Below are 17,605 nucleotides of genomic sequence, written 5' to 3'. Positions count from 1 at the left end.
TGATTTAGGTCATACCTGAATGGTCTAGCAGTTTTTCCTACTTTCTTCAATTTGAGTCTGAATTTGGTAATAAGGAGTTCATGATCTGAGCCAGAGTCAGCTCCTGGTCCTGTTGACTGTATAGAGCTTCTCCATCTTTGGCTGCAAAGAATATAATCAATCTGATTTCGGTGTTGACCATCTGGTGATGTCCATGTGTAGAGTCTTCTCTTGTGTTGTTGGAAGAGGGTGTTTGCTATGACCAGTGCATTTTCTTGGCAAAACTCTATTAGTCTTTGCCCTGCTTCATTCCACATTCCAAGGCCAAATTTGTCTGTTACTCCAGGTGTTTCTTGACTTCCTACTTTTGCATTCCAGTCCCCTATAATGAAAAGGAGGTAGGTAAGGGAGTCTGGTATTCCCAACTCTAAGAATTTTCCACAAAGTGTGATCCACACAGTCAAAGGCTTTAGTGTAGTCAATGAAACAGACGTAGATATTTTTCTGGAATTCCCTTGCTTTTTGATGATCCAGTGGATGTTGGCAATTTGATCTCTGGTTTCTCTGCCTTTTCTAAACTCAGCTTGTACATCTGGAAGTTCTTGATTCACTTACTGTTGAAACCTAGCTTGAAGAATTTTGAGTGTTACCTTGCTAGCATGTGAGATGAGTGCAATTGTGCGGTAGTTTGAGCATTCTTTGGCATTGCCTTTCTTTGGGATTGGAATGCAAACTGACCTTTTCCAGTCCTGTGGCCACTGCTGAGTTTTCCAAATTTGGTGGCATACATTAAGTGCAGCACTTTCACAGCATCATCTTTTAGGGTTTGAAATAACTCAGTTGGAATTCCATCACCTCCACTAGCTTTGTTCATAGCAATGCTTCCTAAGGCCCAGTTGAGTTCACATTCCAGGATGTCTGGCTCTAGGTGAGTGATCACACCATTGTGGTTATCTGGGTCATTAAGATCTTTTTTGTATATTTCTTCTGTGTATTCTTGCCACTTCTTAATATCTTCTGCTTCTGTTAGGTCCATACCATTTCTGTCCTTTATCGAGCCCATCTTTGCATGAAATGTTCCCTTGGTATCTCTAATTTTCTTGAAGAGATCTCTAGTCTTTCCCATTCTGTTGTTTTCCTCCATTTCTTTGCATTGTTCACTTAAGAAGGCTTTTTTTTTTTATCTCTCCTTGCTATTCTTTGGAACTCTGCATTCAGATTGGTATCTTTCCTTTTCTCCTTTGCCTTTCACTTCTTTTCTCAGCTTTTTGTAAGGCCTTCTCAGACAACCATTTTGCCTTTTGCATTTCTTTTTCTTGGAGATGATTTTGATCACCACCTCTTGTACAGTGTTATGAAGCTCCATCCATAGTTCTTCAGGAACTCTATCAGATCTAATTCCTTGAATCTATTTGTCACTTCCACTGTATTATCATAAGGGATTAGGTCATACCTGAATGGCCTAGTGCTTTTCCCTACTTTCTTCAATTTAAGTCTGAATTTTGCAATAATCAGTTCATTATCTGAGCCAGAGTCAGCTCCCTGTCCTGGTTTTGCTGACTATATAGAGCTTCTCCACTTTGGATGCAAAGAATGTAGTCAATGTGATTTCAGTATTGACCATGTGGTGATGTTCATGTGTAGAGTCTTCTCCTGTGTGTTGGAAGACGGTATTTGCTATGACCAGTGTGTTCTATTGGCAAAACTCTATTAGCCTTTGCCCTGCTTGATTTTGTACTCCAAGGCCAAACTTGCCTGTTACTCCAGGTATCTCTTGACTTCCTACTTTTGCATTCCAGTCCCCTATGATGTAAGAGAGAATAACAGTCGAAAATGAAACAAAGTTAACTAATGTGTATACATGGGAATTGAAAGTCGCTCAGTGGTGTCTGACTGTTTGCAACCCCATGGATTATACAGTTTATGGAATTCTCTAGGCCAGAATACTGGAGTGGATAGCCATTCTCTTCTCCAGGGGATCTTCCCAACCCAGGGATCGAACCCAGGTCTCCCGCATCGCAGGCAGATTCTTTACTGCTGATCCACAAGGGAAGCAACATGGGAGAGACCTGGGAAAACTGAGCAACTTGCCAAAATGGCCATAGCCTTATCTTAAATCTTCAGGGACAGACAAGACGTTGGGACTGAGGATTGTCAGTTATGGGACAACAGAGGAAAAGTGCTGTAAAGCAGGGTGATTGTGATGCAGATTTAAGACTTCTCCATTGATAAGACCTTCTGGAGATTCAGTCATCCTCCTCTGCCAGGTACAGAGAGGGAGATACCCTTACAAATGGAGATTTCCCTTACAAATGAATAGATATTTCTTCAAAAGGGGGACTGCTATTTGGTTTTCAGATCCCTTCTGTCTTCTGTTCCTCCAAAAATAACCAGCTTAAAACAATTGATATGGAAAAGAGACATATTTTAGGGGGCAAACTTTGCTCCCCTGCAGTGATGTCATAAAGACTTAGGGGTGCTGGTACTGCAGAGGCAAAAGATTAGTCCCTGTAGATTTCCTTATTGTTTCAGCATCCTCCTTCTGTGGGTTTTCGGTTTGAAATGGCCACTGCTGCATGTCTCCTGGTTTTCTTCTACCTTTCTGACGTTTTCCTCTGATTTATGAGGAACATTTCCTCTGATTTAGGAGTTCCTGGCCTCAGTACTGTCTTTACCTCTGAGGTCAGGTCCTGGCTCTGGCCCTTCCTAGCTGGAAGAGCTGGGTGGAAGAGATCATGGGCTCTTTTGAGTCCTAACTTCCTCATCTGTAGCATAAGTGGCTTCTTCTACATCTGTGAGTCTTCATCCTGGTTACATATTAGAATCACCTGGGGGTGGGGGTTGCCGTTGAACCTCTCAGTGCTCAGGTCTCACCCTGAAACAATGACATCAGCATTGTTTAAACCCCTCCCAGTCCACCTTCCCTCCCCAAGATCCCAGTGAGAACGAGTGACTTAATGATTTTAAAGGACCTTTGCTCTTCTGTCACTTCAAGTCTTCATCGTGCCCCAATCTCAAGTAGAGATTTCTTTTTTTTAAAAATGTTTTTACTAAGTTGGGAAGAAATAGCTGTGAAGTACCCCCCTCCATCTGCTGTTTGTTCTTATTTACATACGGTGGAACCCAGCCCACTGATTTCCAGCTCTCATTCCCTTACAAATGTTATTGAACTGAAAACATAGCTGAAAACTTATTAAACAGAAAAAAATTATTTTGAGCTCCATGCTGACAATTCATTATAGAACCAAGGAAACATCTCAACTTCTTTCTTTCTAGAATTAATGCTAAAAATGGATTTGCAACTCCGTAGTCGCAAATGAAAATTTTCATTCTGATGCCAAACCTAGTATTTTATTCTTTCGTGAGTATCCGATTAGGAAAACTGAAGCATCTTTGTAGGAAAGTGGAATTTTGATTGATTTGTACCCATAGACAGGCAGGGCCTCCCCAGACTGCTCCATGTGGGCCGCTGAAATTAAATGTTAGCATCTTTCCCCCAGTCTTCTCTGTTGACCCACAAATGCTGGAGGAAAAGCCAGGGCAAACATCATGGATGTGGGTGTAGTCGAACCCTTGGAACACTTTGAAACAGGTCTTTTAGAAGACAGCATTTCTGTAGCAGCTCCCTTTAGACCTACCATTTTGGACTTGAAATAACAGAAGACTTTTCAGAGCTGTCAGAGAGGAGAAGGGGAGTAGGAAGAGGACAGAGAACAGTCGAGCATTTGGTTTAACCCCTGGCACTAACGTGGAGAGAACTGGGGTCCTGACGTAAGTCTGATTTATGTTGAGAAATATCCTTTAGTGTGGAGAAGGTAATGGCACCCCACTCCAATACTCTTGCCTGGAAAATCCCATGGACGGAGGAGCCTGGTAGGCTGCAGTCCATGGGGTCACTAGGAGTCGGACACGACTGAGCGACTTCCCTTTCACTTTTCACTTTCATGCATTGGAGAAGGAAATGGCAACCCACTCCAGTATCCTTGCCTGGAGAATCCCAGGGATGGGGGAGCCTAGTTGTCTGCCGTCTCTGGGGTCGCACAGAGTCGGACACGACTGAAGCGACTTAGCATCCGCAGCATCCGCAGCATCCTTTAGTGTGCTGGCTCTCGCGCCTATTTCTGTTAACAGTATATCTTTCAATGGTTCACTCACTTTCTTCTGCGATACTGGTCTGAAATACGGAGCCCATGCTTGTTTCCCTAAAATTCTTATTAACTTACTGAAATTAGTTGCATCCTTGATAAGGGTGGACTCCCTTTAGTAGCTACAGGTAAGTTATTCATCACAACCTATGGTGAATTCCTTTTCCCATATAATCCTATTACGACCAGGCCATCACATTGTTCTTAAGGGAAGAAATGGTTAGTTTTCTTCTAGCAGTGGGGGAAAAAGGCATTTCCCTGAAAGAAGAAATTCTGCCAGAGCATGCAGTGAATCTGAAGGGAGCTTCTTTCCCACTGTGTTTAGCATTGGACTGTTTATCGTGGCCCAGAAAACCTTGTCTGAAGCTTCTTGGTTTTGACCTGCTTCCTTGGGTATTTTCTTATAGATGGAGGAATTGATTGAGGGTGTTCGATGGGCCTTTATTGACATGCTGGAGAAAGAAAACGAGTGGATGGATGCAGGGACAAAAAGGAAAGCCAAAGAAAAGGTAAGGATTCCTTTGGATGAAAAAAAAAAATATGGCTTTTGGTTTAATGGATTTTCATGCTCCCCATCAACTGTGTGGTGGATTTTTATATTGACTGAGCCATTGACTCCGAATGACCCCAGAGTCAGTTATCTGTTTTGGGATGAATATGGAGGTTTTATTACCAGGAGGTAAGAGAAAATAAGATCTGACTTACTCAAACTGCATTTTCAAATACCTTGTAATTCAACCTTTCCTTCTCTCCTAATTGCCGGCTGTAAGAGCCACATGGCTTACTGCCCAGCGAATTTTGCCATTAAACCGTCATTGGCTATGGCAGAATGCAGAGCAGTGGGGAGCCAGGGGGAGCAGCTGGCAGAAGAGCCCTCAAGGCACAAAGAAGAAAAACCCATATTGGCTGTGTGTCCTTCTGCTCCATGCACCACGTGCACCAGTGTCCTCGGGCAGATACTTTACTGTAACCAAGCAGATCTACTTCCTGACCCGTCACTTTATGCAAATGATCCAAAGAGCGTGCTTATAAATGGGAGACCATTGTGTAGGAATACAAACATGTTTCCTAATAGAAGCAGACGCTTGCTTGTCCTTGTAAAACTTTCTGGTACCATGCAGCAAGATAAAGAAATAAGTGAGAAAAGTAGCAGCAGCCTGGCTGTTTGAAAATAAAGAATGGGGCCCATCTTGAATTCTAAGTATTCTGATGGAGCTGGAGCTCACATGGTTAGGAAATGCCTCAATATTCTTAACAGGTGCTGCTCTTCTGCTTGGAGACTGCACTTAGGAGCATTTCTTCTTTAGGTCCATGGACCATCTATAACTTTCTGGGCCCCTCCCTAGCAAGGTCTGACACAGTGGATTGAGGGTACAGTCTGAACATTTGTGATTGTAACTAATCTCCCTGGTGATTCTTATCCTTTGGCAGGCCTTAGGAACACTGCTTAGAGTCATACTGAGTCATGCTGAGCAAAAAATTTTTTTGCGTTATGGTCAAGGGACAAAGGGGAAAAGGGTTTTCAGAGCAGGGAAGCGACTCTGTATAATACCATAATGGTAGTTACATATGAGTGTACATCTGTCCAAACCCATAGAATATGCGGCCCTGAGAATGAACCATAATGTAAACTGTGAACTCTGGGTGATAACGATGTGTCAATGCAGGTTCATCGATTGCAATGGATGTCCTACTCTGGTGGGGATATTGATAATCGGGGAGGTATGTACTGGCTGGCCACTATGTAGGAACTCTGTATTTTCTGCTCAATTTTGCTATGACCCTAAAACTATTCCTTGGACTTCAAGGAGATCAAACTAGTCAATCCTAAAGGAAATCAGTCCTGAATATACATTGGAAGGACTGATGCTGAAGCTGAAGCTCCAATACTTTGGCCACCTCAGGCGAAGAACTGACTCCTTGGAAAAGACCCTGATGCTGGAGAGATTGAAGGAAGCAGGAGAAGGGGATGACAGAGGATGAGATGGTTGAATGGCATCACTGACTCGATGGATATGAGTTTGAGCAGGCTCCAGGAGTTGGTGATGGACTGGGAAGTCTGGTGTGCTGCAGTCAGTGGGGTTGCAAAGAGTCAGACACAACTGAGTGACTGAACTAAAACTGCATAATAAAGTTTATTTAACAAAATAAGAGGGTGACATTCTGGGAATGCTTAGCCTTGCTGAAATGAGAATGTGCCGAGGTTTAGCACAGATATTTTCTAGAGCTTTAATACACCTAAGATGAATAAACATTGCCATAGATATTTTTGTCAATAGACATGAAAAGCCTGTTCAGTGTTTATAGTGAAGAAAGAACTTGCTGGGGGAGGAAGGGGGCAGTGATGTTGGAGGAAGACAGAGGGTGAGTTTGATTGTTTTTTCCCATTTGAGAATCTGTCACGTCTGTCTGAAGTCAGGTTAGGCACATGCTGATGAAGGCAAGAGGAGCATGCGGGCTGTGATGAGAAGCTCTCCAGATGGTTGATGAAACTTTTTGCACCAACATGTCTTTGTTGTTTGAAGGCTTCATTTAGTTGCTGGGCTAGCTTATGATATCTGAAACAGAGCATGTCTTACACTGGGCAGTTGAGAGCACAGCGCAGTGGGAGCTCTTGATCCTAGCCTGAGCCATTGTGGACTGAGAGTCACTGGTGTGGAGGGTGGGTTGGAGTGAGGTGTGTGGGTTATGAATGGCTAGATACCAAGGGAATGCTCTGGGCACCGCAATCAGTTCTTTGAAAAGTATGGCTGGTGATTGCCTTATGGGTTGTCTTCAGGGTTGTGTAAGGGAGTTGCCTTATAGTTGGGCCCTCTGGGCAAGTAGTCATGGGTCCTTCTTGAAGGAGGATTATTCTCAGTCCTTCTAATATTAGACACATTCTTGTTCACCCTTTGAGTTGCTCTCCAGTCTTATATTTTATTTCAAGGAGAACCCTCACCTTTTCTTCTGAAAGTACTCTTTGAACACTCTGCTGTCTTTGAGCTGAGTTCAGCCTGGCAGGAACTCACACTAGTTCCTCGACAGGTGCACATATCAAAGATAGTTGTCCTGTTGGATGACACGAGGTTCCTGGAGCATATGTTGAATTTCAGACCTCAGAGCAGTTCCTTTAATTAAAGGCAAGAAAGAAGGAACATTGTCTAAGAATTTCCAGCAGTTTTCCAAGGCAGGTCTGGCTCTGGACCCCAGAAAATGAGATTTTCTTTTCTAAATTAAGTGAACCTGCAGATCTGGCAGTGACCTCTGGGTGGAGCTCGTAGAACTCATAAAGACAACATTTAGGAAGCTGAAGGCTTTTATGCAGCTTTCTGCTTTGGGGTTGTTTTTGAAAAATTATTCTTTTTCTTGTCTTTTTGCTATGCTGTCCTCAATTTGATTGCCTTTTAATAGTCAACAAGAAAGAAGAGGCTCTACCTAATCATGCCTTGAATCTTAGATGGAAATCTCTGACTATCTTAGGGGCTTTGTCTTTCTGATACTGAGTAGCCCCTGCATTAAGACAGGATTTGCCTGCATCTGAGGTGGAGGTGAATAATTCGCCTGCTCTTCCTGGTATGACTTGGCACTGTTCTTTGGGCATGTGTTGTATGCAGTATATCACCCAGGCGGAAGATTTCTCATCAATAATAGTGCCCACACTGGGCCAATGCTGAGTCACTTGGCAACCCATTGGGAAAGCTGCAAAAATGTTCTGATTTGTGATGGGGAGAAGCTTTTCTTCCCTTCACAATCAGGCTCTGGTCTGCAACTAATTACAGCACCTCCTAAGGGATGTTGACCTTAGCATTCCCCAGTGACCTGCCTCCTGAGTGGGGAGGGTCCAGATGCCTAACACCTTGGCTCTTGTGGTGGTTACTCCAGTCTCAGAACAGAAGCGTGGGGCTGTGGCTTTGTGTGCTCTTTCCTAAGGGTGATCACTGTAAAAGATAAACAAGGAAGCCTCTGCTTCCATGAATGAAGGATGGAAGTCTCCCTCCTCAGTCTCCCTGCCTTTCCACTCAGGAGATCACGAGTGGTTTTGTGTTGTGAAACCAACAGCATAGGTTTCAAAATGGAAATTTAGTCTGATCAAATAGGTACCAATTTTTGTTTAGGATTCTATGTTCCCTGCAAGTATATGCTCTTATTATAAACAAGCAGCAAAGGACTGGAGGCCTGCTAATTTTTTCCAGCTGTCATAGCTATTGAATGAGTGTAAGATGAAACAAATTACTTCAGGGGCATCTTCTAGAAGATTTGCCTTTTCCAGAACAGAGTAAGAGAATCGCAAGGTCACCCCACTACATAATGTTTGTGAGGCCTGCAGGAAGGGATATAGCACTGCCTTTGGCTGCTCTGGAGGCAGGAGCCAGGCTTGTGCAGGTGAGCCCTGTGTCAGAGCAGGAGGAACTTGGCTGACCTCCAGCTGGATTCAGTTCTGCAGCCAAAAGCCGGATTCTTTGTAGATATTTGTTTGTGCTCTTTACCCCTGCAACTTTTGCTTGCCAGACCACCACCCTTTGTGAAAAAGACCCTGAGGGAACTCCTAGGACTGCAGCATTCTCAGGAGGCTGTGAATGGCTTTAATTTTAGCCATAGCAGATACAGAGGGTTTCCAGAAGTCTGTCTCACGGTCCCATCGACATGAGCATGTGACTCCCAGGCACATGCTCTGGGCACGGTGGGAAGAGTTTTCCTACAGAGGGCCAAATAGAGGTTGAGCTCACATCTTTGGCTTTGTCTCTGTTGGGGAGGGAAAATAACCTTTCCTTCCCTCCTTCTAAGTTCTTAACTGGGGTCCATATAACAACAACAACAACAACAACAACAAAATAGATTAACACAAGAAAAACAAACAGAAGTCCACTAACATGTATATCTCATACACATGGGAGAGAAACTCAGAAAAATGAGTAACTCAGAGAAGTGGCTTAGAACTCTGGCTTGTGTGTCACCTAAAACGAAGAACAATACATTTGTAGAGAAATAGGAAGAAAAATAGGTGAAGGACTGGGAAATGTGACATGCTGCAGTCCATGGGATTGTAAAGTGTTGGACATGACTGAGCGACTGAACAGCAAGAGAAGAAAAAAGGGAAAGTAATTTTACCCTTCCAAAAGTGGCAGATGGTGGGAATGTAAATACACGGGAAAACTAATGATAGATACAGGCTAGTTAGTAGACTGCTATATGGAGTCTTCTGCTGCTGTCTTCAGGCCTACAGTGTCTCAAGTTGTCTCAATGATTCCCTTTTGTCCTCCCTGGTAGAGACGGCAGGAGGGACATCTTTAGAAAGTTATCTCCTCCTTTTAGGCAAACTGGGGGAGGGCAGGAGCTTTTCTTGTATCTGTTGCTTCTCAATTGCCTAGTTGCCTTCAGCTCAAAATAATTTTTATGTCAAAGAGGCATATTTTGGGGTGTAAATCTGGTTTGCGTTATCTTTAGTCTCTGCTCAGATCTAGTTATTGGAATTGCCCCAGGTATATCCAGTCTTTTGGGGCTTCCCAGGTGGCTTAGCAATAAAGAATCCATCTGCTATACAGGAGACGTGGGTTCGATCCTTGGGTTGGGAAGATCTCCTGGAGAAAGAAATGGCAACCCACTCCAGTATTCTTGCCTGGAGAATTCCCATGGACAGAGGAGCCTAGCAGGATACAGTCCATGGAGTTGCAGAGAGTCTGACATGACTTAGTAACTAGAGAGCAACAATAACATCTAGTCTTTACCGCCCATGTGGGTGTCCTGCCCCCATCCAAGCCCAGTGATTCTCAGGGTGTGCTTCTAGACCACCAGCAGCAGCCTCACTGAGGACTCCTTAGACACGCAGATTTTCAGGACCACCCCAGACCTGGTGAGCTGGGGGAGGGGAACCCTCTGCCGTTGCCATTACCATTTCACTGCTCATCTCTCTGACTTCACCTGCCAGCATCTGTATTTCTCCGACAGCTTTGTCTTCCCACTGGAGTGTGCTCGGCCACTCCCACAGAGGGCTCAGTGGACTGGGGAACTGATGATTGATGTGATTGATGGGGGTTGCCACAGCCCCTTCCTCCATTGAGTGTGCTCTGCTCTCGCTCCCGCTGGCTTCATGAGATAGGCTTAGTGGAGTGTGTGTCTTTCTTCATGGACTTCACCAGTCCTCTTGTAGTGTTTGGTATCTTTTTCACATCCCAGATGAACTGCTTGCGGTTTAGTCCTTGTCTTGGGATCTGCACCTGGGGGCTTCCCACCTAGGAGACAGCCTCTGGGGTGTGACTTTTCCTGTCCTCCCTCTCCTTAAGGTGACAGTGCATGTCACTGCATCTGGATGCTAGCACCGCTTCAGTACATTCAGTCCTGCAGACGTATCTGGAACCAACAGCGGGCCAGGTACTGGACTCGGAGCTGCAGATTCAGACATGAGCCGTTGTTTGCACTTCTAGGAGAGCACAACAGTGATAGGGATTCCGAGACGACGGAGAGAAGTGTTCATGTGATGGGGACACAGAGCGATCCTGTGGGTCTAGAGGAGGAATCTCTGAACCCACACAGCCTGAGTGAGGGCACTGACGTGGGGAGTGCCCATGCTTCCACCTTTGTCCCCTGTCACAGCCCTTGTTCCTGCTTCAGGGGAGCATGGCTCCTTTGGCTCTTCCTTCCTTATCAACCCCAACAACTTTGCCTCCAGCTGTCACTTTCCTTTGCTACCTTCACTCCTGCCTCATCTCACATATTCCTTTTAAATTGCTTTGTGGAAGAAAAGGAAGGGAAGGGCTTTTGTCAAACTGTCTTCTTGCTCTTGCCTGTGACAGGTTCAAGCCTGTGTGCGTAGGTACTTAAGATTGCTGTCACGCTGGTTCGTTCATCCACTCCGGTGCCCGGCCAGGAACACATAGGGACTGACAAAATGGCAGGTGACCCATCTTTTGGTCTCCCCCCACCTCGCCTGGATCACGGGCTCACACTGGCTGCCATCTTGAGCTTGCTGACGCTCTCTGGCTCTGGGTCTCTCTGTCTCTGCCATGTGCACAGTCAGGCCAAGGTAGTGGCCTTCCCACTTGTCCCTTCTCTGCCTCACTGGCCCCAACAGAAAGTACGGTACAGAAGCCTTCAGACTCTGGAGAAAGACTGCTGTGGCTCAAAGGCCATGCCTACCACTTATTGGCTGTGGAATGACTTAACCTTTCCAACCCTCAGTTTTCACATCTGTAAAATGGTGAGATCAGTACCTACCTCAGAGATTTGTCATGAAGAGTTAATACACCTAAAGTAGTTAGAAGAGCGCCTGGAGCATGAGAAAGCCTTTCCAAGTGTGCTCAGCTGTCTCTTCTGAACTGTTGTCCTGAGCAGGAGGGGGGACTTTGGCTGCTGAGAGGTGGGAAAATAGGTTCCGTGTGTCCAGGCTGTTGTGTTTCCCTCTGAGGGCCCTCTTAACTTTTAGATGCTTTAATGCTTTTTTTCAGAACACTGTCCTTCTCTGTAGTCCTTTTAGGGCACTTAATCGTGAGCAGCCCCTCCTGAGAGGGTGATGGGATGGGAGTACCTTGTCTTTTTCTCTGTGGATTTTAGATTTTCTTGATTTGAACAAGTTCAGTGTTATCTTTGTGATACACTTTTTAAATACAAAAACAAGTATTTGGTGTAAGTAGTAGTTTGTTGAAAGGGCTTCCCAGGTGGCTTAGTGGTAAAGAATCCACCTGCCAAGCAAGAGACGTGGGTTCGATCCCTGGGTCGGGAAGATCCCCTGGAGAAGGGCATGGCTACCCTCTCCATGGACAGAGGAACCTGGCGGGCCACAGTCCATGGGGTCACAGAGTTAGACACGACTGAGCGACTAAACAGCAGCAGCAGTAGTTTGCTGCACATAGTTACCAGAGGCATGCAATTACCTGATACCTTGTTGGAGTGGGGTTACTTCAATTGAGTTTTGGTGTTCTAGATAAACCCTTGTGGAAATGTTGTTTTGGACAGTGTTAGATGCCACTGGTTCTCATACTTGAGTTGCAGTGACACCCCCTGGAGGGCTTGTTAAAACCCAGATGGCCAAGCCTCACCTGCAGATTTTTTGGTAGTTCTGCCCTGAGTGAGTACTGGGACACTCAGAACCCACCCAGGCCACCCACTCCATTGTTGCTTCAGCTTCTAAAATAGTCCTTGTTATGGATACGAAGGTTCCTTCTTGGGCACTTCCACCCTTAGACTTCATATCTGTCCCCAGGAGCTCTGTGGGATATACCTTCCACATGAAAGCCCTTCCAGTGTTTGAAGGTGTTTAAATGTTTTCCTGTATCAGATAGAATGTCTCTCATGTTCCTCATTAAATTAATAAGCCTAATATACCAGGTAGATGTTGTAAATGCTTCACATATATTAACTACATCAAAACCATGATGCCTGTATGAGGATGCTCAAGTTGTTTCATTTTACAGGTGAGGCAACTATGGCACAGAGAGGGCAAGCAAGCTTGCTCAAGGTCACACAGCCAGTAGGTGGCAGAGCTGGAACTCAATCCCTGGCAGTCTGGTTTCAGAGTCTGTGCTTTTATCCACAGGGCCAGTGGGTCTCTAAGTATGGTCCTCAGGCCAGCAGCATGGACTTCACTGAGGAACTAGCTGAAAATGCAGATTCTTGGCCCCATCCCAAATCTATAGAATCAGAAACTCTGGGAGGAGACCTAAGAACCTGCATTTTAGTATAAGCCCTCTGGGTGATTCTGAAGCTGCCGGAGTGTGGGATTCACTGCTCTCTGCTGTGGTTCTGATGCCTCATCCTGCTGGCTGCTCTCCAGCTTTTCAACATCTTTTTTGAAAGCTCAAGTTCAAAGCTGAACACAATATTCTAGATATGGTCCAACTTGCATAGCACAATGGGAATATCATTACTGCCTTTGTTTTGCATTCAAATTATATTGGAAATCGGAAGTTTATATTATGGCTATCTTTTCCCCTCAGTCATGTCACTGTTGGCTCATAACGAATTTACAGACAGTTAATTTCTAGGTCTTTTTTTTTTTTTTTTAATCCCACAAGAAGTGTCGTTAAGCCCTATTGCTCCTGTCATAAGCTTGGCATTTTGTTAAACCCTCATCCTAGAACTTTACATTAATTCATATTAAAAATCCGTTTAGCTTTGGTCATGGCTCTGGTTTTTAAAAAGTGTATGTTTCTGGATCTCCTGTATGTTTATTATTTTTGCTGCAAAAATCTATGCTTGTTAGAGAAAATCTTGAAGGTAGAGTATAACAGTAGAAAGAAAATTATTGCTAGTGCCATCACACGAACATAACCACTGCTAACATTTTGATATATCACTTTGTATTTTTTCCCTGTGCATAGGCTTGAAAAATGCTGTATATATAAATTTGATTCTTTTTTTCTCATATTTTAAGCATTTCTCTTGTTATTGCACAATCTTTTTTTTCTTTCTTTCTTCTTTTTTTTCATAGTCTTTATAAAAGAATTTTCACTGTTATTGCATAGTCTTCCAGTGGTTATACAGGAGATCACTTAAATATTTCTCCATAGTTGGGTATTTAGGTTGTGCTATTATTGATATTACTATGATAAACATCTTGTGCATAATGCTTCCCCCCCAAATTTAGGATTAATTCCATAGAATGGCATCTCTAAAGACCTTTAAAAATCTCAAATCTTTAGTAAGTCCACTTTTTTTTGTCTGCACTATGCATACAGCTTGTGGGATCTTAGTTCCTCAGCCAGGAATTGAACCTGGGGTCATGGCAGTGAGAGTGCCAAGTCCTAACCACTGAACAACCAGGGAAGTCCCAGATAAATCCACTTTTTGGTTTGATCGTTTTTCTGGGTTATTAATGAGCATTCTCACACAATAGGCCTGGAATGTTCCTATTCACTCATCCTTTGGAGTCTTTAGATTTATCTGTTGAGCAGATTCATAGAGAACCTGCTCTGTGCAGGTCTTTTGTTAGGTGCCTATCAGTTCACTAACCAATGGATGTTTAGTCCAGTTATTCTACTTTGAACAGCTTCATGGAACTGTCATCTGATTTATCCATTTTGCCTACAAGGAGGTCAAAAGACATTTTAGCAATGCCTTGATATGATCCAATTACACTATATTTAGGGTGTTCTGTGATTTTCTGCTTTATTGTTCTGTTAAAAAAAAGTGGGAACTTGAGGAAATCGAACATTCATTGGGCTCCCATTCCTTCTTTGGTCCTGTGTTATTCTCAGTGGAGATTAAATCAGTCTGTGGGTTACAGCCAGCTCTTCAGACTCCCAAACTAGAAATCTCCATTTTACTTCCTAGCCAACTAACTGGAAGCACTCAAATCCTGTTGAGTCTGTCTTCCAAACAGCCTTCAAATCTTGACCATTTCTGACTCATAGTTCTTTTTTCCCCTAGCTTTGCCTCCTTTTTCCCTTGTTTAATTAAGGTAAAATTCACATAACGTAATATTAAGCATTTTAAAGTGTACAACTCAGTGGCATTGAGTACTTTCACAATTTTGTGCAACCATCACCTCTGTCTAGTTCTAAAATGTTGTCATCATCCTCTTAAAACTTTTAAGAAGGGAAGCCATGTTGGGTTCTGAATGAACCAGGAATGAACCAGTGACCACAGTTCTTCTCTTCCAGGGGTCAGTTAAGTTCAGTTCAGTCACTCAGTCATGTCCGACTCTTTGTGACCCCATGTACTGCAGCATGCCAGGCCTCCCTGTCCATCACCAATTCCCAGAGTTTACTCAAACTCATGTCCAATGAGTCGGTGATGCCATCCAACCGTCTCACCCTCTGTCATCCCCTTCTCCTCCCATCTTCAATCTTTCCCAGCATCAAGGTCTTTTCAAATGAGTCAGTTCTTCACATCAGGTGGCCAAAGTATTGGAGTTTCAGCTTCAGCCTCAGTCCTTCCAGTGAATATTCAGGACTGATTTCCAGGGGTCACTTCAATGCAATAATCTGTATTTGGGGGGTAGAGTTTTTCAGTTATAAATAAACACTATGATGTTAAGAGAAGACAGGAAAGACCTATCAGAAATGCTAAAATGGTGTGATTTTCTCCTTCTGAGGCTATAAGTGGGGGAATGGACTAGAAAGGATGAGATGATGTATATCTGTTTTTAAGGCTTTAAAAGTTTTAAAAGCTTCCCTGCCTTTTTTCTTTTGGCCACACTGTGTGGCATGTTCCCCAACCAGGGATCAAACCCATGCCCTCTGCATTGAGAGTGTGGGGTCTTAACCATTGGACCACTGGGGAAATCCTAATCTCCCTTCATTTTTATCCATGAAATTGATTTATAGAAGAAATTGTGCTGTTTGTCTGGAAGAATTTTCAGCACTGTTGGCTGATGATATACTACCCTTATCTTTTAACATGTTCTTCTGTCCCTCACATTTCCTGTAAATTGGGGGTTCAGTCTAGAGGTTTGATTAGATTCAGATTCAATTTTCTTTTGGTGCAAGACTTCATGAGCAGCACTGTGTGCCTCCTATGCAGCCCACCAAGAGGCACATGGTGCTGTTTTGTCCCACTTCCAAGGAAAAGGTTGATTAGTGGGTTCGATAATTATCAGATCAATCCTTCATTTTTAACTTACCCGTCAACCTTTCATGATAGGCAGTGGTCCTCTTTCTTGACTCTACCTTCACATCACTCTTATGGCGCTTAAAAAATCCAAATGCTCAGGCCACACCCCAACCAATGAGCTCAGACTCTCTGGGGGTGGGACCCAGGCATCAGTATTTAAAGTTCCCCAGGAGGTACAAATATGCAGCCAGGGTTGAAAACTGCTCTTTAAGTCGTTTAAGTGGTCAGTGGTACAGTGCATAGATACATGAGTTCAGCAAGAATTGCAGTGGGTGATTTTCCAGTTCTGTCATTCTTTCTGCATTTATTAGCTGAAATATTTCTGTAAAAAAAGATTTTCTCTCATAAACCACTTGATTACACTGACATACAGCTTATACTGATATAAACTGCCAAAAGGCAGCATAAATGTCTTTTTATTTATGGATTTTCGCAATGAGTTCGTGCCTTACTATCTCCAAAGGTACCAAAGGAGTTTCATTTTTAAATATCATGATAAACTCAGGGAAAGTGAAAGTGTTAGTGGCTCAGTTGTGTCTGGCTCTTTGCGATCCCATGGACTATAGCCTGCTAGGCTCCTCTGTCCATGGACTTCTCCAGGCAAGAATACTGGAGTGGGGTGCCATTTCCTCCTCCAGTTGATTGTCTCAACCTAGGGAATGAACCCGGGTCTCCCGCATTGCAGGCAGACTCTTTACCATCTGAGACACCAGGGAAGCCCCGACTCAGGGAATTTTATGTATTTGATCTGTTTAGATTCATGGCAATCATTATTTTTTAGCTGAGACTGTCCCATTTTGGCCAACTTGAATCTCTTACTTTAGAGAATTTTGACATGACTCCAGTTGTTTCTCCATGTCCATCTACTCCCCCACCATCTTGTCTTTGACTCTAGTTATTTCTGATAGCATCTTTGTTCCCTGACACAGGATATCCTCTTTAATGTTTGATTTCTATTTAATCACAGACTGTTTTGAATAATTTATAAATCGTTGCCTTCATTAGTTCTACCAATGAGCAATATATTAATTTTTTGCTATTGTTGTCATTGTTATGGGTGAGGGGAGAGACTTATTACCAAATTGAAAGACAGAATTTCAGTAATAAGCAGATTTGCAGAAGTTTGAGTGAGAAGTTTATGTGAATTATCAGTTGTAAGGGGCACTCACTCATGTCAGTGGATATACATGTAATATATTCTATGATGTTTGAAAATTTTTGCAGTGTTGTATTCTTATCAAGAATATAAAGAAGTATATAACTAGTGCACGACCCTGCCATACATTAAAAAAATCAATGCTAGTATCAAAAAATAGAACAAACTTTTAACACTGGAACTATGTTAATAGATGAAACTTGCAATAGTAAATATTCAAAAAATCTTAACCATATGAACAAGCAGTAATAGTTTAAATGTGGTACTGTAACAGTGTTTAATGTTTAAGTGTAATATTAAGGGTTATTTTGGCTTGTGGGATTTATTGGCTGTAGGACTTTGAAAGAAATTGGAACATACTGTGATAGCCTCAGACTGAGATTCCAGAAGCTCAGGGGAGAGAGCTGCTTTTTAAAAATTATGAAGACTCTTTATTACTTTTATTCATGGGATGGAGCTGGGGAGAGGTTTAATGCCTGTCTTTATTCCTTTTTGGTCCAAATGCAAATTGAGCATGTTAGGAATTCACTAACAAATACATGTTTAGTTTGGTTTGATAAGAAGAATCAGTTTAGATATATTGGTTTTTAATTTCATGGGAAAACAGTTCATTAGAGATGTTTGAGTTCTCTGTGTTTATTTTGTGATGCTTCTTCTCTTTGGCCTAAGATGAAACTAATAGCCACGACGTGTCTACTTGTCTGCTATGTCCGGGGCTGTGTCTGCTGCTGTCAGCGGCTCCCCCCTTATCTGGCTGCTGGCCCTGCTCCGTCAGTTGTATGGGAATGGCAGTTCC

At 43.3% G+C, this 17,605-nt stretch overlaps 1 protein-coding gene and 1 non-coding gene across 3 annotated transcripts in view; one reads left to right on the top strand and one right to left on the bottom strand.

Moving 5' to 3' along the window:
• PHEX (phosphate regulating endopeptidase X-linked) overlaps positions 1 to 17,605 on the top strand; it is a 203,054-nt gene that overhangs the window by 92,020 nt on the left and 93,429 nt on the right. For both annotated transcript variants that reach the window (XM_068962504.1, XM_068962505.1), the window contains exon 12: positions 4,532 to 4,633. In XM_068962504.1, coding sequence (XP_068818605.1) covers positions 4,532 to 4,633 — 102 coding nt within the window. The remainder of the gene's footprint in view (positions 1 to 4,531; positions 4,634 to 17,605) is intronic.
• Positions 13,793 to 13,865, bottom strand: TRNAE-CUC (transfer RNA glutamic acid (anticodon CUC)). The gene has a single exon. It is a non-coding gene; the product is annotated as a tRNA-Glu (tRNA).

The sequence above is a fragment of the Capricornis sumatraensis genome, chromosome X, assembly GCF_032405125.1.
Source record: "Capricornis sumatraensis isolate serow.1 chromosome X, serow.2, whole genome shotgun sequence".
Taxonomy (NCBI): Eukaryota; Metazoa; Chordata; class Mammalia; order Artiodactyla; family Bovidae; genus Capricornis; species Capricornis sumatraensis.
Note: the sequence above shows the minus strand (reverse complement) of the source record. Positions and strands in the feature narration are given on the sequence as shown.